Source organism: Acanthaster planci, linkage group LG04, assembly GCF_054643075.1.
Source record: "Acanthaster planci isolate LZ-2023a linkage group LG04, COTS_SCS, whole genome shotgun sequence".
NCBI lineage: Eukaryota > Metazoa > Echinodermata > Asteroidea > Valvatida > Acanthasteridae > Acanthaster > Acanthaster planci.
This window is the reverse complement of record NC_141780.1, coordinates 5,548,857-5,570,077: the sequence shown is the minus strand read 5'-3', so window position 1 is coordinate 5,570,077 and position 21,221 is coordinate 5,548,857. Positions and strand designations below refer to the sequence as shown.

Here is a 21,221-nt window from a genome sequence, read left to right as displayed (position 1 = left end):
TGGCGCTGGGCTCGGTTGATACTGCTCTAAATTCCCTCACGTTTCGTGGAAGCATTCGTGTCCTTATTTGTTTTACATAGAGTTGTAACGAGTCACTAATTTTTTCGAGTTGAGTCATTGTAACGTAGTGACTTGAGTCGAGACATTAGGCAAAATAAGTTGAGTCAAGTAGTCAAGTCACCAGTATTCGAACACAGTACGAGTAAAAGCAGGAGAGAAAGTCGTATTTTTTACATTTTTAAATTTACCTCTGGATTGCTATATACATACCACATCTCACCTTTATTGATAATAACGCAGAACATGAACATTGAAAAACGGCACTGCAAGCCACTGCAAATAATTATTTCTCTCGCGAAGAATTTTTTTTAACTCGAGTCTTAAACTTTCAATCAAGTGAGGTCTTTAGATGAGGAACTCGAGTCGAGCCGAAAGACTGGTACGGACGAATCCCGAGCGGGTTATTGCAAAGAGCAAGGACACCCTCTATGGTTTACTGCATGAAGTAAATTCTTAAGTGCTTTTTCAAGTAAAAATAATATGGGGGGTGGATCGAGAAAAGTTTGAATTCAAAAACTTTAACTGAAACAAAACAAAAAACAAGCAAAGGAATAACAGCGATGTGCTCATAAACGCAGTTAAACATGAAGGGAGTATGCAAGTGGAAGCGCGCTTTTAAAAAGCACTAACTTTTTTGACAAGAAAACTTTCACCGGTCTAAGCGAGCTAACTATAGTGCCATGAAGTATGAGTATATTCAACAATCGAAGTATATTTATATTCGAAGTTTGTTTTTATGAGAAATATTACTTCCAACATCATTTTGAAGAGATATGTATTTTCACGTAAGTTTTCTATCTCATAAAAACGAACAAAAAAATTCGAAAAAATGCATTTCATTAAAACGAATGGAAAAATTACACTTCACTTCTGAAAACGTGTTCTTGATGGCGCCATAGGTGATCCAGGAATTTTTTTTTGGGGGGGGTGCGATGAGTTGCACAGCCACGGATATTTGAAGTGTTCGTGGGAGGAGTGCCTACACTCATACTAGAGGGCTATGTTTACGATACGGACGTATCATAAACACTAAATTCTTGCTGAACCTTATGTTAATATTATTATCTTCCAAATAAATTCACCAGTCCGTCCACTAATTCGAAAAACCAATTAATTTGCACAAACAGCAGAACTATGAAGGAAAATTATACATGTATTAAGACAGCTAATTCATCAAACGAAAGGTGCTGTGTCATATCATTCACATTTCATCTGTGCTCTCCACAAAACTCTTCCTTCTTCCCGTGGGAGGAAGAGGGGGGATGGCAAATATAGGAAAGAACGAGAGAGACAAAAAGAAAGAAGTGGGAAAAGAAAAAAAAGGAAATGGATCCAAACCATAAATTTTGTGAGAAAATACCTCCGAATTGCCCCATGCACAGCCTGTTTACTACAGCCATGTTAATTGCCAAACTGATTTGAAATTAATACCAAAGTCAAAAATCCAGAAGAAAAACTGACATCAAACTCACACACCCAAAAAACAAACAGCTCAGAAAAAAACAACAATATGAAACAATTTAACCAACACCTCTTCATTTATTGCTAGAATGGATCCACCAGAATAGGCAATTGGAGACAAGTTACAAAAACAGTGCACAGTAAAAGGATTACAATGATTGGTATCATTAATAAAACAATGAAAATAGATTGCAGGTCAGAGGTTGGGAATGTTCATGAAAGCACATCACTTAGTACAAGTATATAGGGCTTACAAATGAATCGTATTGATTGACAAATTTTGCTGTCAAGCAAAACTACACACGAACCAGCATGTGTTTACGGTACTTTGTAAAAACACCCCCAAAATATACAATATTCTATCAATGAAGTGATATCTAAAAATTAAAAAGTGCCTCTTTGTATAAAAATATGCTAGTATTTTACATTACATTAATATCATTTTTTTTTAAATTACTGCAGCTGAAGATTAAAAAATCTAGCACAAAAATCAAATTGCATTTGTCTATTCTAAAACAATACATAACACCACAGAAAACCAACCATCTAAGTCATCATTAACATAATTAAATCGTGCAATTGGGTTTCACAAGGAACCACGACTTTTTAGTCTACCCATCAGCTAACATAAATGTGCTTTCTTTTTTGTAGCAGTGACAGAAGAAATTTAACACTGGGTGATTAAAAAATTGCTCAATCCCATAAAACTTGACTTGAAGGTACTGTATGTTTGGTTGATAATCATATCCCGAAAGAAATAAACTACCTGACAAAATTAATCCTTGACTAGTGTTAAACAGACACATGTAAGTGGTAAAACACAATTAAAAAAAAAATCAGTTACAGTTTACTTTGGAGTATGAAATGCCCCGCTTGATACAGTGAAATTGTAGACCCCCCCAAAAAAGAGACATAAAAAAACAGAGGTAGGAGTGTACCATACTCAACTCCAGTACTCCATCTTTTCCCACCATCAACCGAAAGCGTATGAGTATGCATTTGGGAACACCCCCCCCATCAAACTATCTTATTAATGTGCATCATTCAAAATGTTACCTTTTTTCCATTAGTTGGCAGTTATGTCAGGAATGTTAAGAAATACTTTTTTTTTTTTTTTTTTTTAAACGGCACTGCCGTGGGCAGTTATGCACCCAACTAAAGACACTGCTATGACCCCACAACGAATTGAGTAAAAGTTATATGCCTGTGGTTAAAAAACCGAAATATCATTCATAAAAAGTATCAAAAACTTGCAGTACAGAGTCGCACACAACAAAAACTCAATAAAATAACAGTACTGAGACACTTTTGAATTCACATGTTATGTAAAAGATTGGGACAAGTATCTTCAATAATGCTTTCCATTTTTCTTAGTAATGATATTGATATCATAACAATGCCATTTCTACATAATGTGGGACAAAACTCAATCAAAAGTCACTTTGATAATGACTGCTTCATCACTACCATGAAAATGACAAATTTCAAACATTTGTTATCTGAAATACCTTACAGGAATGTTTCCTATGACCTGATTTATGTTTATAAAACTGTGACCAAATCAATAGCACTCTATGAGAGATATTACTGATTTAAAAGACCTGCAATGTAATGATTCCATGCTTTGTTTATACATGTGCTTTCCTATATGGACTTGATCGCGTCCTACCTCTACTATAGGAAAGTGCACAAGTAAACAAAGCATGAGGTCATTGTGTTACATGTATATTCATTAGCCTACCGTGACATTGATTTATCAGGTTATTAAAAACAAAAACATCCAAATATCTACAAAAAATAAATGTGTGGTAAAATACTAACAAAAGCAAGGGCTTCAAATTCTGCATTGCCGCATTTTGAGAATGAATTTCATTTAAATCCCATGAGAGAAATCACTTATGAGTAAAGGGTAGCTGCAAGGCACTTCTTTATAAACAAACCTTCAAAATGTGACCTTATGTTTCAGTAGGCTCATTTTCGCATCACTATTTGTTTCATATTGCTACTCTTTGGTTGTTATAAAATATGAGTATTTCCATATGCATGTGCAAAACTGTGATGTCATCCAGGGAAGAAAGAGTCAAAGTTCAATTGGTTTGTGCACAGAAAACTTCTGATTTTTTATATCTAGGATTTTGCTCTTGTAAATATTCTTTTCTTTGGCAATTCATTTTTGGATAAGTGCACAGAAATAAGTAAGAATGCACCTCTTTCTGAGCAATGTTTCCAGTGAATAAATTCTGGGCTTAAAATACAAAACAGAAAAGGCTACACACTAAATAATAATCTCCATGCATGACATCACAGAAACAGCGCCCTCGGTTGTACAGGAAAGCATGAAAGTTTTTTTATGTTTCAAAAAGTGTATGTCGCAATGCACTTACCCGTAAAGGGATTTCAACTAGTTTTCACATATTGAAGAGAAGTACACAACAGAAGAATTTATCTGAGAAACATTCACTGAAGCTACACATTAACTCACTGCCATATAAATACACAGACCACCAAATCACATTCCGAAATACATGAATATTTCGTGATTCGAGCACCATCTGAAAAATCAAACTATTGGCAAATTACCCCCTTGGCATAAGGAGTTCAGGAACAGTTGAAGAATTCAAGCCAAAAAATTCTTTGAAGCTTTTTTTTTTCGATTGTAAAAAGAAAATCCTCAACATACTTAATCTGGCCCATGCTGCCATGCACATTAAAAAATGGTTAGAATATTTGAAACAAAGAGATGGTAGGACCGTAGAGCTAAAAGTGAATATATTTTGAGAGTGCGTGCAAAGAAATACACACAATGTAAGTGCATCCCACCCAACATGCCCAAAGTACACTTAATGCCTATATGTGCTGGTATCCGTAGTTTAGACCACACTTTCCAAATCACGCTCACAAGACTGGCAGTCTGTGCATTCATATGTCTGTGTTACCACTCTTGAAAGCCAGTTGCTCATCTCAAATGTGCATCATCCACAGTGACACCAGGCAGAGCACACTCGACAACACGGCAAGCCCCAGGGATTGGGTCTGATGGGCAGATGGGGTGGCACCATTCCTGTTGTCTGGTGGGAGGGTTGCTAGGCCTCTATTGGTCGGCAGTGGTGCCTGCAAACTGCTTGGGTACTCACCAGTGTCTCGTGAGTTGCACCACAGCTCGGGGTCAAAACCATCCTCTGCATTCAAAGTGAGAGGAAATGGAGTCAAAGCCTCTGGAGCTAAATTTCCTTAAATGCACATTTTGGCAGTTTCCACTAGGAATCAAACTTGACTATTTCCTCGTATATGCTACTCCAGTGGTAGAGTCTCCCCTCCCCCCCAAAAAACATGCTTTCCTCACAGCTTGTATTCTGGGCCCTTGCAGAAATTCCTTCCTCTCACAAATACTTCTTATCCTCATGAGGGACAAGTAATAAGAAGCAAATCATCAAATAAGCTCTCAGCATTACCTGAAAGATCCTTGTAACAATTCTTGCAAATGAAAAAAAAAAAGTCAGAGCAAGGGCAATGCAGTTTACGAAGACCCAAAATTCAGTGTATGCAGCATAAGTTGGTGCGAAATTTAGCATGACAACCACAGGCATGCAGTACCAGAGATCAGATTCTTGTAGTAACCCCTAGGCGGGACTACCTGCTCCTGTTGCATACAACATCGGTGTGAGATTGTAGCAAGTGGGTCCAAGTAATGAACTTACACAGTACACTGAGTAATGGTGTTATTCCGCAGACAAAACCTGCATCCCTCTCTCCCACAAAAAAACAAAACTCATTCAAATAATGCAAGACAGGTAACCCCAATATAGCTTATAAGTAGTCGAAGCTGGACTTTCGGTAAACCAGGGCAATTATTGCTTGGAGACTTTTTTGAGAGTGCTAAGTGATTGCCTTACCTCCAGGCGGGCTGACTGCAAACCGATAGAAGAAGCTCACGTCCGTCTCGTCGCAGCTGGTCGCGTCGCAGTAAAACTCAAATGTTAGGCTGTCCTCGGCGCCCTCTACTCTGTTGGCCTGGCGACAGTCATAAATTCTCTGGGAAGGAGGGTGGAAGGAGGAAGGCGCGTCAGTCAACCCAACTTTGCTAGCGTAAAAAAAATGCCATGTCTTGGTCCTGAGTGGATACACTCCGCACTGGACGAAAACATGGCATGTTTCACAAACAAATAGTGTCCTTCTGGTTTGACGCGTAGGCAAAGATATGTGCCTTTTTGGTGAAGTTGCATGAAGTACGTACATGTACAATTTCTGCTGTGATGTTCTTTTTTTCTTCATCAAAGTGTGCTGGCTGTGCAGCAGCTGAAATGATCCCCACCAGCTTCTCCCTTGCTTGCCAAGTGATGGGGTATTTCTGGTCAGGGTAACTATTTAATGGGGGTATTTTCATGGGAGGGGGTCAGGGGAGTTATTGTTGAACTCATGTGGTTCAAGAAAGCAGGTGGGCGGGGATGGATAAAGTGCCTCCCCAAACGTTTTGTTTTTCATTTTTATCATGTATAAAACTTACAGGGATCTTCCAAAGAGTTCTCATCGACTGAAAAGTAAGAGGTCTACAGCTGAATTAAAGACATCAATGTGTACATGTACTATTCTGAAATGGCCAGTTCAGCTAGGCAAGTTCGCAGCGAAATTTGGCCAAGGAACTTGTCAATGTCCCCAAAATATTTTTTTGTCCTGGCAGTAAAACTACTGGACAAAACATAAGTGGTCCCATTAACTACAGGACAGAAACTGATGCTCCACACACAGGAAAACATTGCCAACTTTCATTCACTTGTAATAGTTAAAGTTACTTACAGTGTCACAAATTTCACGATTGTACTGGTCTCTGACACTGAAATGTAAGAGATAAAACAAATGAAATTAGGAATACATAGAAGGTTTACTGTGTGTACAGCAGTGATGTAGTCGAGTACCAAAACTCAAGTACCAAGTTTTCCCCAAGTACACACAGTGCTGAGTACAGGCCGAGTTCAAGTACTTGTCAATCAAGTCCTGGGCCAAAAATCTGAGTTCCGAGTTTTTCCGAGTCTGAGTATGGGCCGTGTATGAATGCAAAGATAATGGAATGCATCCAAGTGCATTGTGAAACTAAAACATTATGGAAATTTGCATTAATGTACACCAGTGATACTGTGAGCGCTGCCACGTTCCAACACCCATTCATGAAAACTTGATGTACAGATGATGAAACACTGTGTGACTTGTATTGTGTAGCTTACACTATGTAAAATGTTTAGTCAAAGTTCAGTATTGAAAAATTAGTATCGAAAAAAAAACCCAATTTCGTTTTGAGTACTGCGTGACTGGGATCGAGTGAACAGGGTAGAATTTGTTGAGTTTAGGGATGAGTTCTAGTACAAAATTACCAGTACCAACCAAGTACTTGGTTTTTTTTTTAGTATTAAGGATCGAGTATGAGCCAAGTACTTATTGGTACTCGAGTGGTACTCGAGTTTGAGTTCGAGTACATACTACAACACTGGTGCATAGGCAAGGTATCTACATCCAGTGTTAAAATTAGTAAGGCTGAAGATGAGGGCCATTATTACCCACCAACTCCAGAGTACCAAGTAAACTTTGCTCATAGCAGTTGGGACGTAATGAATTGAACCCAGCTACAACAATTCCAACGTGAGTTTTTTTCACAGTATAATCAGAAGCCTTTCCTCATATACATGCATAATACTTCATTTTTCGACAGCCACAGAACAGACCTCTGAAATAATGATGGCCACATCCAAGATCCATGTCTCAAAGTGACGTTTTTAAGGAATTAAAACTCAAAAAGGTTTACCAGTTGATGGGAAGTAATAAGTGTGCATGCATATTCAAAAAGAGATCAACTTACCAAAATTTGGAGCCAGGAGGATTTGATTCAGCCTTTTCAAAAGAAAACCAGAAAAGGGAAACTCTAATACCTTCAGTTACCATGGCAATATAAAAGATAGGGTAAGGAATGGTATGTGCTGAAAGACTGCAACGCATACATGTGTGATACTGTTCTGTACTGTAAGGGTTCACTTGGGAACTCTACATCAAGGCTATAATTTTTTAAATCAAATAATTCACCCTTTTTGTAAACAGGACTGTCAAACAAAAGTTAATTTCAAACCCAACTGAACAACAAGAGAGAATCTGCTGTTTGTTCAACAACAAAAGTGGGTATGACAACATGCGTGCCACGTTAGAGGCTTACGCCACTCAAATCCTTGAAAACAAAAAAAAGGAAGGAATTAGATTACACCATATCTGGTCCTGGACGGCACCAGTCTTTATCTGCCTGGAACAAACATTCTTCACTGATTGTGGGACAATGTGAACATCATGATTATCCACAAATACACTGGTTTCATTTCACATCTTTGTGGCCTAGGAAAGGAAGCTGCGACACTGAAAGCATACATGTAGGCCAGAGTGGGAACTATGTATACAGATATGTTTCAAATCACAGGTGCTTCACAATGCATTGTCAATGCAGTCTTCAAGTGTGTGTCTCCAAAATTCTTGTACAGTAAGTTTTTGATCAAAAATATTGCCATTTGCTAAAGTATGCACTGGAAAATGGATCTTAATCTCTCAAAACAAGTAGGCAATGAGCCACTGAGGTAGGAGGTGTTCTGAAACTCGACAATGTTTTCGGCTCTGACAGTACATATGCATTATGTTTTATTTAAAATCTTTACTCTATTAAGTCCTACAAAAAAAAACAGAAATCTATATTAGAAGAACGACAAAGAAGTTTGACACTATGACCCACTTCTGAAATTATTTTCACCAAAGTAAAAGCTTTATTGACTTGGTTTTTATGAACATTTCCGTGCTGGCCAGAGGCGTAGAATGGGAGCATCCAGTCATTCAAATCAATGACAAGAGGATCCCCATAATTGCTACAGGACGCCATGCTTCATTGCACTGAACTGAACTCACCATGACTTCTACCCTTGTGTCTTCAACCCCCATCACTTTGATGCACGGGTTGGGCAGTCCGATGTCGCTGTAGTATATTTCAGTCCGGGCAAAGCCCACTGGTCTGGCACTCACGTCGTCGATGCTGCTGTAGTTTCGATTGTATTCTGCTTCTGGAATGCCGACCCACGTTTTGACATTGGTGGTGCACGCCTGACCATATACACCTGTAAAAGAAAAGGGCAACGGTTTTCAAGAATCGACACAACCAAGTCTGTGGTCTCATTTACATTTCAACCAATCAGATTTCCAAAAGAAAAACCACTTGAGGGGTTTTGATTTTTTTTTGTTAACTCGATGCATAAATGTTGTCATATTTTATTGCTTTTATCCTTCTCACATTGATTGCTTAGTGACCTTAGAAAAACATAACTTACAACTAAAGGAGAAATGACATGGAAGGCATCTAACAAACTATTTTTATTTGGTGTATCGCTCTTCTTGAATCTTTGAGATTATATTTGACATACCCATTTGGAGAACCTTTGCTTTTGAAGGTCAACTTAAAAGGCTGTAACAATATCAATATGGATTGTGAAGCTTAATTTCACAAGTACAAGGTTCACTACAAATGACATTCTGATGTCAAGATGCGCTTCCTTTTGTTGTAGTTGTTGTTTTGTATTTATCACTTGTATTTTGAAAAGAAAAAAAGTGCAGCAGTTGTGATTCACTTGATCACAAATTCCAAACTTTGTTTTTTGTTGTTGTTTTTTCCACTACAACGTATTTGTTCATGTATATCTATCAGTAAAGTTCTACCAGGAAACAGTCACAATGGTACTTCCATTTCCTGAAGGTACCAGCCATCAGCTACATGTACTACTAGAGGAAATGCAGCGGCATCAAAAGGGCAGGTACACATGTACATTGTACTTGTACTGCAGGAGGCAGCCACCTGACAGGTCCACACCCATGCACTCTCATAGAACCGTGTTAACAATGAGCTATTCATGCACAACAACTGCTGGGGCTTAACGAGGGCCAGCACTTTGGGGTACACTGCTAATGACTTCTTGTTCAGGAATTTATCTTCCCTTAAATGGGACCACAGGACAAGGAAGTTTCTCTGAAAAAAAAAACTTTCATTGGTTTGTCAGTTTTAGTGGAGTCATGTTTACCAGTCACCTGTAACTTAGTACCAGAGGAGGAAGTCATTTTCCTGATAATTGCACTGGAGAGTGCAAACTTTCATTTTCCGCTTAGTTGCCAGATTTCATTTACAGTGATTTAACACAAAAAACTCCACAGAAGAAAAGAAAACAGGGAGGAAATCTAAAAGAAGATGCAACAACAGAAGCAATATCTGCCTGCCAAGCCACGAGACCTATTATCACTTTAAAGTTGAGAGGATCAACCATTAACACAGTCCTAGTTTAATACTTCTGATTGAGATTTGAAAGTGTATGAAATTGATCGTTCTAAACTTCAGCTGTAGGAAGAGAGGAGTTCAGTGTACAGTGTCAGACAACAGGATCATATCTCCTTAGACAGCTTGAGGTTATTAAAAATGTCAAACATTTTAGTAGTAAGAACAAAATCAAACTCTGTACTATAAAGTTAAAGCTTGAGAATGAGGAAAAATGTGTTCAAGAGCCATAAAAGAAGCCAATTTTCTGTAGCTGCATTGTTAAAATGGCACAATGCCCCATACTTAACAGGATGCATTTCAACAAGCATGGAGTGACTCATTCTGATGGACCTTTTTCCAGCATACTATCAACAGCCCAATATGGTAGGTTGTCTCATTTGGTGGCTTTGCCAAAAACCTTGAAATGAACAAATGAGTTGTTTGTGTCGTATTTCATGCAATACACTAGAACTGTTGTGTTTCATTAAAACCTGACTATTTTGAAGTATTTGTATGGCTGCGAAGATTTGTGTGCCAACGTGATTGTCCACTTGCACTTAAAAATACACATTTCTAAAGCACTTTTTTTCAGCTGAAAAGTCAGATTTTTGGGTGGCAGAGGGAGACGATAGTTACACGTACGTAGATACTGTCTATTTCAATGTACCGTGGAAACTTACTGCTTTAAATACACGCCCATACATGTACATCAACACAAAAACAATCTTTGAACTTTGGAATCTCAGCATCAAAAAACAAATATTCATGTGAACTTCCATGTACTGGATACTGGTTGACCCCTGTTTAAATACCATTTAACAAAGTATGATGCACAAGCAACCTTTTTTTTGGGGGGGGCTGGAAGGGGGATTAAACATTTAGGAGTTGCTTTTCAACATAATGTTAACAGCCTTTTGAAGAGGTCAGGCGCCATTCTGGGTCTTTTTCACATGCATTATGAGAAAAGGAAATGAAAGAGCCCCCCCTAAAAGCTATAAAGTTGCCTCAGGGTGGGGTGGCTACCCCCCGTTCTGCTAATACTCTGCCACAACACAAAGTAACAAATGTCCGAAAGATAACTGACAACTGAAAGAACTATATTCTCCCAACATTACGATAAATGATAGCAATTGGATATCGATGTCATTGAGGTTTTTCTTCAGAGTGACGTGAATTTGATTTTGATATTTTTGTTTGTTTTTCAAAAAGTTGACATTAGTCAACAATTCAGTCAGAAATGCAATGTATTCAGTTTTCCAGAAATGTAATGCTGATTGAAAGAGTCAATTCTACATGAAACAAATGTTCATATCAACTTTGTTTCAATTCAACTGCACCCACAAAATTCGTTCAAGTTGGCCTGTGAAAATTAGGACTAGTTGTTTTCAAATACCAACTACCCAAAAAAGTCTTTAATTTAAAGAAAGAATGCTGCATCCTGCCTCCACTTTTTCACCTTTTATCATCTCCATTAAGGTCAGTCATTGTGGAAATGCTGGAAAGACAGAAATCTGGGAAAATTTGAGAGAACATTTTTTAGTTTTGTTAGAAAATACCTCCATTTTTTTCTTGACTCCCCACAACACAACTGCTGAATTGGTGTCAGGATGCAACATTCTTTCCAACAATAATAACCCTAACCGTGGAGCTACATTATTGCTCCATGCCCAATCCTGCAGTCCTCCAAAGGGTGGATTGACGACTGTTTAAGTTTTACTGTTAAGCCTAATGTTTCTCTTCAGAGCAACTTCATTGGACCCTAAGTCGATATATAGGCCTTACAAGTATTTTTTTCTAAAGTATCACCACAATTCACATAATATTAAAAGTGAATCTTCTGTGTTAAGACTGCACATTCCCCCCCCCTCCCCCAAAGTGTGGGGCCCTACGTCTCTCTAAGGATGTCGGACCCCACAGTTCTAGGGGGTACTGGGGACCGCAGATTTGGGTGTGAATGGACAAAAGCAATTTTAGATCATAAATACATTCTTAGGCAGAGTTTATGAACTGAACAAAATCAACTGATTCAAAGGTTACAGTCTAAGTGCTCAATCTCATTCAAACCAACCCTGACATGCATGGTTTTGTCATTTTAATCTTGCAAAACTGGTGAGTCCCCCGAAAAACAAAGGCAACACTCTTTTACTACCCTGACCCTACTTCTTGGAAATTTCAAATTTGTAAACTGAGAGAAAATATGACTTATTTATCTTACTGATAAACTAGCCGTGCAAATTTGAATCCACCTTGCATGCCTTGTGTCATGTGTACTGTTGAACACTCACAGTTCCCCTCATAATAATTCCTTCAAAACTCGGTCTTTTTTGGCAACATCAATGGTCACAGTTATCTACTAAGGTCAATTCAAAAGTTAAAATTAAAAAGTCAAAAGTTCATGACGTTAGTTCTTCTCCCTTTCTATAATTTATAGGAGCAGGGTCCCCAAATTTACAATCCCCCTGGGCTGGGGGGCTAATTTTACCTGTGACACTTAGACAGCATAACGCCAGAATCTTCAGGAGAGAACCCATCTCAGCGATTCTTAAGACAGACATCTTTCCAGAGAAACATCAAAATCTGCCGTCTTCCACGAGTGAACGAGTATCACAATCCTCACCAGGAAATGTTTGTAAATGTAGGTGCGAAGTAGGTACGCTTACGTTATAAGCTGGACGCTACGTAGGCGTACGCCTATTTTTCAACCTGACTCACAGGCAAAGCTACGCGGCGCTACGATCTTTGCTCACATGTTCATATACATGTACATATATACGCCGGCGGTATTGTCATTGTACCAGTGCAATGATATGCACATCGCACAGTATATACCCTTGTGTACAGATGTACGGGACTTGATTTCTGCCTGCCATTACGTAATTAAAAATATCTCTCTCTGTAGTTTTTTCCAGAAATGGGACTGTATTATATATTCGATGGTAAAAATTTAACGAGCTAAGATAAATGAAGTCCTGAAAGCTAATTCATGCCTTTACATTTTCCTGCCTCTATAGTCATGATAGTCTGTTGCTTTGACGATGATCTGTCAGCGAAAAAGAGGACTCGAAGTAAGACTACAAACTTAGGTCAGTGCATTCGCTGGTACCCATGTGTCTTTTATTGTGTGGTGAAATCAGTTAATAATTGACCCGAGCAAAAAACCATGATATCCACTGTGCCTTCAATGTGAAAATCTGTACCCGTGGTAAGAAAATTAGAGAATTTGTATTAATTTGTGGTTTGCAGTGTTGTCTCAAGAGATTTTATAGAAAGATAAGGGAAAACTTGTTCAATGGGAAAATGAGGTGTTTACACTTCTAGAATGCAGCCTTCCTTGGAAAAAGATCAATTGAGTTGGCTGGCGAGACGTGCGTACGCGTGGTTCATCAATTCAATGATGATTCACTCATGCATTCACCATGGCATAGACCTGGCGCCTCGGCCAAACCTGTCAGTGTCAAGCGCAATCCTGTGTCCCGCACAGATTTACTGTACTCCATCCTGAGACGAATATCCTTTGAATAACGTGTTCATAGTAGTATGATAAATTTGCCCAAGAGTCAAGATTGCACTGTACATGTATTTCATTATTTCAATTTGTGCCAGTCAACTGGACCATTTGTCAGTGCAGTTGTTACACCCCAACTATAGTGTCAGTGGTTTCGAGTCAACTCGGACCCAAACCAACTCGGACCCATGCCAACTCGGACCCATGCCAACTCGGACCCACGACCAACTCGGACCCATGTCAAGTCGGCCACAATACTAACCCGGACCCACGACCAACTCGGACCCACAACCAACTCGGACCCAATACTAACTCGGACCCACGACCAACTCGGACCCACCCTGAGTCAACTCGGACCCAACCCCAGGAGCGTGATTAACTGGTTGAAAATTTTTATTTTGTCCACTTTTACATTTTAGCATTTGGTAAATGACACTTTTGCACTGCATGCTGCCAAGCTGTAACGTCCTCTCTACACGTTATGCAGGGAGACAGTGGCACAGGCTTCCCAGAATCTCTCCGTTTTCCAGATCCAGATCACTAGCAGAAATCGAATGAACTTTCACCAAACAACCCCCAAAGTTTTTGTTGCAATAAAATGCCACAGATAGGCCCTTCTGATGTACATAAGAGATGCTGCATACGTACAACAGATACTGCAGATACACATCAATGTCACGAACATTGGACCTTTACAGTGTCTAATGGTGTTATCCTCCACCCCACTTTTCAAATTTTTTTTGGCCTGGCAAGTCTTACACCTCCACCTTGCCCCATTCTCTCCCCACCCCCAATACCGGCAAGATGGAGGAATTCATCCATACAGGCCTAAACTGACTGTCCAAATAACGCAAATAGGTTGGTAATTTCGAACAACACAAATCAAATCATTTTAAAATAAAAATGTGGAATATTTCCTATTGGCTTAAACTTGGAGACGGTTTTGAAGCGTCGTATGTCTGCTCGCGAGCTCATTATTAATATTTTGTGATCCCACGGTTTGTTATTTTCTACAATAAGACGTGCCATAATCACGAGGGATCATAGAATTATTTATATAAATCCCGAATTTGGGATTGATAGTTTCCGGTTCAGAGTATTTCTTTCACAAAAAGCCCCACAACGCGGGCCTATTTTGGATAGAGGAAGGCGGCTACATTCATATGAGCGCATAGTTTTACTACTATTAGGGGGTATCTTCGGGAAAAGACGAATAAAAAAGTTCATAAAATTGAAATGAAAAGTGATCGATCTGTCCATAATCTTGAATTTCCAACGAAAAAATGAAGGCCAACCTCTTCGCGAGGTTCAAGAGTCAGCGCTATTTCGGTCTACGGGCGCGTAAGATTCAGTGGGTCCGAGTTGACTCGTGGTGGGTCCGAAACGGCGTGGGTCCGAGTTGGCGTGGGTCCGAGTTGGTTGTGGGTCCGAGATGGTCGTGGGTCCGAGTTAGTATTGGGTCCGAGTTGGCGTGGGTCCGAGTTGGTCCTGGATCCGAGTTGGCATGGGTCCGAGTTGGAATGGGTCCGAGTTGGTTTGGGTCCGAGTTGACCTGATCCCGTGTCAGTCCCAACTATAGTACTGCAAAAAAAATTTTCAACCTTCTCCGAGTTTATGCAGCTCACACCTGACATAATTGATCTAAAATATGACACTTCATTAAAACAGTTATTTTATAGTTGATGTAAACAACTGCTGATGTAAACAAAATGGCTCCGGAAGATGCTTTGGCACATATGCACACACTGTGCTGTAGTTGGGCCAACCCAACTATTGCACTATAGTTAGGACAGTCCCAACTATAGTTGGGACTGATGCTGTAGTTTGGACATAACATTATCACTTGTATTGTATCCATCGCTGTATGGAAATATATCTTGATTGTCTTAAATGAGAGGAATATAAACCAAAGCACGGAGGAATACAAAAAGACATCCAAACCAAATGTCAGATGGTGTAGAAAGAATTCCTTACAAGGATGCCACTCATTTTTACCTACATGTATTAGCCATTTGAAAGCAATAACATGCCCCAGAAAGTCAAATTTAGGAAAATATTGTGGTATGCACAAAGGAAACTTTTTGAGTTAGGTGTGAGTTGCAGAAACCTGGAGAAGGCTTGGAAGTTTTCAGTTGAAATTCTTCCTAGAATTACATGTATGGGCCTCTCTTTCCCAACCAGAAGCCCACAGTTTGAGCTGGATTGAAGGTGTTTAGAAATTTGCCTGGGTAAAACCCACCACTGGATTGTTGAGGTTCTTATTCGGGTGTACATGTATCACTGACTCGCCCGTTGTGGCCTTGCGTCAACTAAAAAGTTTGGAAAACTAGCCCAAAGAACAACTAGACAATATCAGTTTTTCCTAGGCTGAATGGATGAGATGAGATGAAATTTATTTTCTGAAGGATTGCAAGGTGGAGGTAGCACTGGTGGTGTGATGCAGGTTTGCAGTCTTACCATGTGGCATCTGCTCTGTAGTGAGTGAGGTTCTAAGGAGAAATGATGGACTCAAAGTTACAGACATTATACTTTGTCCATTGTCAGGAGACTGAAGAAATTTGGAGGAGGAGTTTATGTTTGGCAGCAATCAAGCAATGATGCCGCCACTTGGTGGCTGGATATTGAATTCTGGCCTCAAGTTCTCCTGCATGTACGGTACATGTAGAAGCATGATTATGCCAGGGCCCATGTATGTGCCTGCTTGACCATTATTCATTCAACAGTATGAGTCCAAGTGCCCTTTGTCCTACTCATCTGTTGGACAAGGGCAGTGGCTTATCCAGCTGAAGGGGAGGGTGGCAATTTTTGAATCTGAATTTATGATATTGAGACCTTTCCTCTGTATTGTACATTCTTCAGGAAATTTAAACCCGTGAGGAGAGGGGACAGTTGGCCACTCCATTTGTCAGTGAACGCAATGTACAGAGCCAGCTAGTAGATGCAGCAGTAGGTCTTCCCATCCGCTTGCGCCAGGCATGCAGTCTTGACAGATCCTGGTGAGACCAGCTCAGCCCGGACCCTCGTGGTCTGTAGTCCCAAAATCTGCTGAAGGTGCCGGCCAGTGGAGTCAGCAGATTCGGGGTCGGTGCCTGGCAGTGTGCGGGGGGCTGGCGGACCGATAGACAACCCGCAATGCAGCAGGAGGGACGAGTGCAGTTTCTCAAGTACCACCTTGGCAGCGTCAGGGGTGTGGCTTTCTGTCCTAAGGTACACGAGAATGTCATAATTGATGAGGGTATTAACCCTAGCCCTCCAGCCTACTTTGGCAAGAAATCCTGCAAGACACATTAGTCTGCGTCATTTTTGTAACAAGATCCCACAGGTCAACTCTCCCCAAGGCCAAACAGCCCGGGAGTCGGTGGTTGCCAGTCACCACAAGATCCAACAGTGGCATTGTTCAATGGGACTAACTCCCATTGTCTCAACATGACCAGTTTGTTCGGCTGCAGTGCCTGTATTTGAGAGGTCGCAGGCTCAAATCCTGCCTGCTTCAATTTTCTGCATTCATCTTTATAATTAATATGTAAGCACCCAGTCAGTTGCCGTTTGATGATTTCTTTTATTTGCATCATTACACTACACAGGACCGCTACTTATTCTGCTCAGGGGCATTTGATGGCAGGGTCAACTTGTACACAGCCCAGAAGTGTATTCTGCTGCAGAGTTATTCGGTAATTGTGAACCTTCCCTTATCCTGAAACCGTCTGGCTCTGTCTGTTTTCGTCTGATCCCTTTGCCCTTTAGTGACGGTGGAAGGATTTTGACTGACCCTTGTTGGTGTTTCTGAACAACAGTAATGCAGTCCAGTCCACGACTTCACTAGTCGCGACAAGTCGATCACAAGTCCTCAAGTCTTCAGCCAAGTCACAAGCCTTTTCACAGAACTGCAACAAGTTCAGTCTTTTGTCATAGTTCAACCTGTGACATATGACTGGTCTTTTGACTTGTGACTTGATTTGTCAAAGGATTGGTGATGGACTTGACTGTAACGCTGCCGCACACTCTGCCCATGTATAAGGACCCCTTCCCCATAGTTTAACGCAATCAGCATTTTGGGCCTGATGCTTGCCCAGTTATGGTATAGACTTACAAAATCAACAGCACCTCCTCCACGCCAGAGGCTTGGAACAGGGCCCCCTGGCATGCAGTGTGTCACCCCAAGGAAGAGTGTTACTTAGTGAAAGAGCAGCCTCTTTTGTTCATCCAAGGAGATCGTAACTGGTTGAGTGCCTCTAGTCTTCCACCATTACATCCGTCATCTCAAGAAGTACAGGGCTAGAAAAAATTGCTTGTGAGAGCAATTCCAATTTGTCCTAGTATTCAGGCAAACAGTTAAATACCCTTTATATAATCACTGAACTTTTTAAAACCGTTTTGTCAGGTAACAACCTTCAGCTTAGCCAGGAACATACACGCTGTGCGCTTCACCAGCGATGGCAGGAAGGTACGTAGTTTGCAGCAGACTTACATAACACCTTTAATGAGAAGCTGTCCATGAGGTGGTACCACATGGGTCTTACCCATGTGGTGATTTGTTGGTTGGTGGAACAGTGAGCATATATATACCCACACTAAGTGGAGCATGTTGGTAGTGACTTCTAGATGTGGTCTCAGGATGATACTACGCACATAAAACAGGTTCTACAGTGTTCACTCTGAAAGCTTTCCAATGCCTGCCATGTTCAGACCTCTCTATCATCTAAATGCAAATTTTAACAACTTTTGCATTTCACCAAAGGACAAAAGGAGTGACGTGTATTTATGAATTTGAAGTTTTTTGTTACATTCGATCACCCCAAGGATCTCTGTTTTATTTACTTGTTTGAAATTGATATAATGTACGTGTATATTCATGTGACAGAAATAACCATATGTACTTTTTCAGAGCTATGCTGAATATAATTTGCCCATTCAACATTTCAAAATGATGAGTTCATGCAGGAATACGGTTCCCAACATCATGTGAACTTGAACATGCTGTGTGTGTGTGTGTCATTTGGCATCCAGCCGTGCTGACGGGGCCCACCTGACACATGTCTTGCTGTTCTGAAATGACATACAGCGTGCCTCGGTCTGAGCATCTGCTTTTGAAATACCAAACTTGCTCATTTGATAAAATGTCAATCATTCTGAATTGTCTGTGGCAGATACTTGCGACGACGACTGCAGGGAAATTAGCTGTGGTGGATGTTGAGACTGGCGCTCAACTCCTAACATATGAGAGCTGTGAGTAAATTTCAGTGCTGTAGTCAGGCTTAGCCTCGATTCAATACTGTAACTTCAGTAGTCTTGGTAAAAGTTTTCATTGCACCTGTTGGGAAAGCTGTACCCACAGAAGCTCGTGGCTAAGACCGTGTCTGAAATGTACTTCCACAGCTTGGACTGAACCAGTTGTCAGCATTTGCCCGACGTATGTGCAACCATCAAAAGACCCAGTTTCTAGCCCCAAAACACAAGTTTGAGACATGGCCCAAGACTGAATATTTTGGTCTTGTCAGAGTTCACGTGCTCCCCAGTAAGTTTTGAACATGTCCTTGTGGCCCACGTTTGTCCGTGGCTGCATTAATCCTATCCTTCCAGGGTACTTTGCTTAGAAACCCTGCCAGACATGTTAGTCTGCATCATTTGTTAAAGTGGCTTGCCTGCCCAGTGTAACAAGATCCAACAGGTCAACCCTTCCCAGGTCTAAACAGCCTGGGAGTGTGTGGTTGCTAGTCACCACAAGATCCAACAGGCATTGATCAATGGGGACAAGCTCCCATTGTCTCAACATGGCCAGTATGTTCAGCTGCTGTTGATTGCTCTGGGCAAGACAGGGCACCAGACTTTTACACCCTGTTGCACTGTGCTGCAGCTGGCTGGGTTAGGGTCAATGTGTGAGTATTCTTCACCTATCATGTTGGAAGTTAGTTTGGCGAATCACTGGGTTAGTGTAGTGGTTCTTTCCTCTCCTCTGTGACGTTGGGTTTGAATCTCATCTAGGACGACATGCAGATTTTTCAGTCCCTACATGATTCCTTGGGTTTGCCCCGCAATATTTGTTTGGATTTTTCTCCCACCTCTAAAATTGAATATTTCTTCATTATCTTCTCAAGTGCCACAAGAGAGAATAGTTCATGACTGATGGGGCTTCACCCCATTTAAACCCAAATAAATATGTGTCAAACCATAGGCACACTGTCAATGAAATGCATGTTGATTTTTATGAAGCGTACACACTGAAATCTTGCATCCTTTGTGCAGTAATTTGTTGGACTCTGAACTACGTTTTACTTTAGTTGGGCCATAATGTTTCTCAGTTTTGTTGAAAGGACAACAGAATATATCATTGGTTTACTGTGTGACACTTGATTATGTCTGCCCAGGAAGCCCACCCATACAAAATTTGTTGGAATTAAAGGAACAGATCTCACTATCTGGCATATTGTGAGACAGGTGTTAAGTGGGACAGCCGTAAACTTGAGGCTTTTGGCCAGGTAAGCACTGCTTCAACTGGAATGCAGTGCACTCCCTGTGTGTATCTCAGAGCCAACCACATGTGCTTTTGCTGATGTGTATTTGTACATGTAGGTGCCTTCAACAGGAGAGATCGCACTGGTCTGGCTGTGGACCCCAAGTGCCCTAATACTGTCGTCTGCACTTGTGTCAATGGCAAGGTATGTTCCTGCTCATTGTTTTGGTCAACTTGAAAACAAAACCCTCAAAAGTAACAGGTGGGATAGTTGATGGTTTAGGTCTGGTACAGTGTTTCATCAAGCTTAAAAAGAGAGACAATAGTGAATCGAGCACTACTTGCTCAAAGAGTGAAAGTTACTAAAGTCAGTTAAGAACAGCAAATGACGATCTTTTAGAAAACTTCAAGAGATGATGTGAACAATTATGTGCGAATTTCATGCCTCTTTCAAAATTATTGCGTAAAAGGAGACATGATGTTGCATTGCATGTGTAGTGTGTATATATGGATTTATTCTCACACCACTCCTATACATTTACATTAACACAGAGGCTGTCGACTAATTTTAAGAAATGCACCTGTGTCTTTGCTTAAGTAAAAGTTTTTAATGACATCATTCGTTATTTGACTGTACTGCTCGGCTGGTAATTTTTCCCTGTCAGTGCAACATGGTTCCATGCATTTAACACATTTAATCAGTGAAAAATTTTGTTGGAAAACGTTGCCAAGCCCTGAGGTGTGGTACATGTATCTTTTTCCTGTCCTGAAGCAAATGCTGAAGGAGTTTTTCTTTTGTTTTCCGACTCCTTCAGGGTTTAGCTGTTTTTGATTTGAGAATGTCCATCCCTCTTCTCTACATCTATGATGTAAGTACCCCACCAGCATTTCTTGACCCCGGATTGACTTTGTGTCTCCCAACTAAAGGTTTTTCTACAGCATTTGGAATGCATTTGTAGCAGTACGTTTACCTGACAAGAGGAAATCGATTTTCAGTCCCTTGTAAATTACATGGAAGTCTTCACCAGGTGTTGTGTTAGAATGGCCTTGCTTCTTCAACATAGTTGGAATCTACACATAGCTGGGCACAAGTTAGTTTGTGGGAAAAGGCCAAGTCAATATCATGCACTTGAAGTTGGTAGTACACAGTCAACCTCTTGCCGTCCAACTTTGCAGCACACCCATCCACTTTTATAAATTTCAAGATATGAAGAACATAAACCAACCAAGTTTGTCTCAATAATTTGTGGCCCAAAGTTTGAGCACCCACACACCCTTCAAAATCCTTTGAAATAATCCTCCGCAAAGTATATGTACCTCTTGGCCTTTCAAAATCTGTCACAGTCTTTTATGTAGCGGACCCACAGCCAGCAATTTGATCTCCCTGTATCATCTCACTGCACCCCCAGGGGTGCCTGGATTGGCCT

The 21,221-nt window shown here is 40.5% G+C and overlaps 2 protein-coding genes across 2 annotated transcripts in view; one reads left to right on the top strand and one right to left on the bottom strand.

Annotated features, from left to right (window-relative positions):
- Positions 1-1,579: 1,579 nt before the first annotated feature.
- On the bottom strand, positions 1,580-12,634 carry LOC110974245 (uncharacterized). The gene is made up of 6 exons (XM_022225746.2): positions 12,321-12,634; positions 8,449-8,654; positions 7,370-7,401; positions 6,316-6,352; positions 5,415-5,553; positions 1,580-4,700 (listed from the first exon to the last, which is right to left on the bottom strand). The coding sequence occupies exons 1-6, from the start codon at positions 12,391-12,393 to the stop codon at positions 4,483-4,485; spliced, it is 705 nt and encodes a 234-aa protein (XP_022081438.1). The 5' UTR covers positions 12,394-12,634; the 3' UTR covers positions 1,580-4,482.
- A 338-nt stretch (positions 12,635-12,972) lies between these two features.
- LOC110974132 (uncharacterized) overlaps positions 12,973-21,221 on the top strand; it is a 35,021-nt gene continuing 26,772 nt past the window's right edge. The window contains exons 1-7 of the mRNA XM_022225511.2: positions 12,973-13,040; positions 16,203-16,550; positions 16,928-17,014; positions 17,725-17,787; positions 18,491-18,569; positions 19,914-19,999; positions 20,610-20,663. Coding sequence (XP_022081203.1) covers positions 16,476-16,550; positions 16,928-17,014; positions 17,725-17,787; positions 18,491-18,569; positions 19,914-19,999; positions 20,610-20,663 — 444 coding nt within the window. The 5' untranslated portion in view covers positions 12,973-13,040; positions 16,203-16,475. The remainder of the gene's footprint in view (positions 13,041-16,202; positions 16,551-16,927; positions 17,015-17,724; positions 17,788-18,490; positions 18,570-19,913; positions 20,000-20,609; positions 20,664-21,221) is intronic.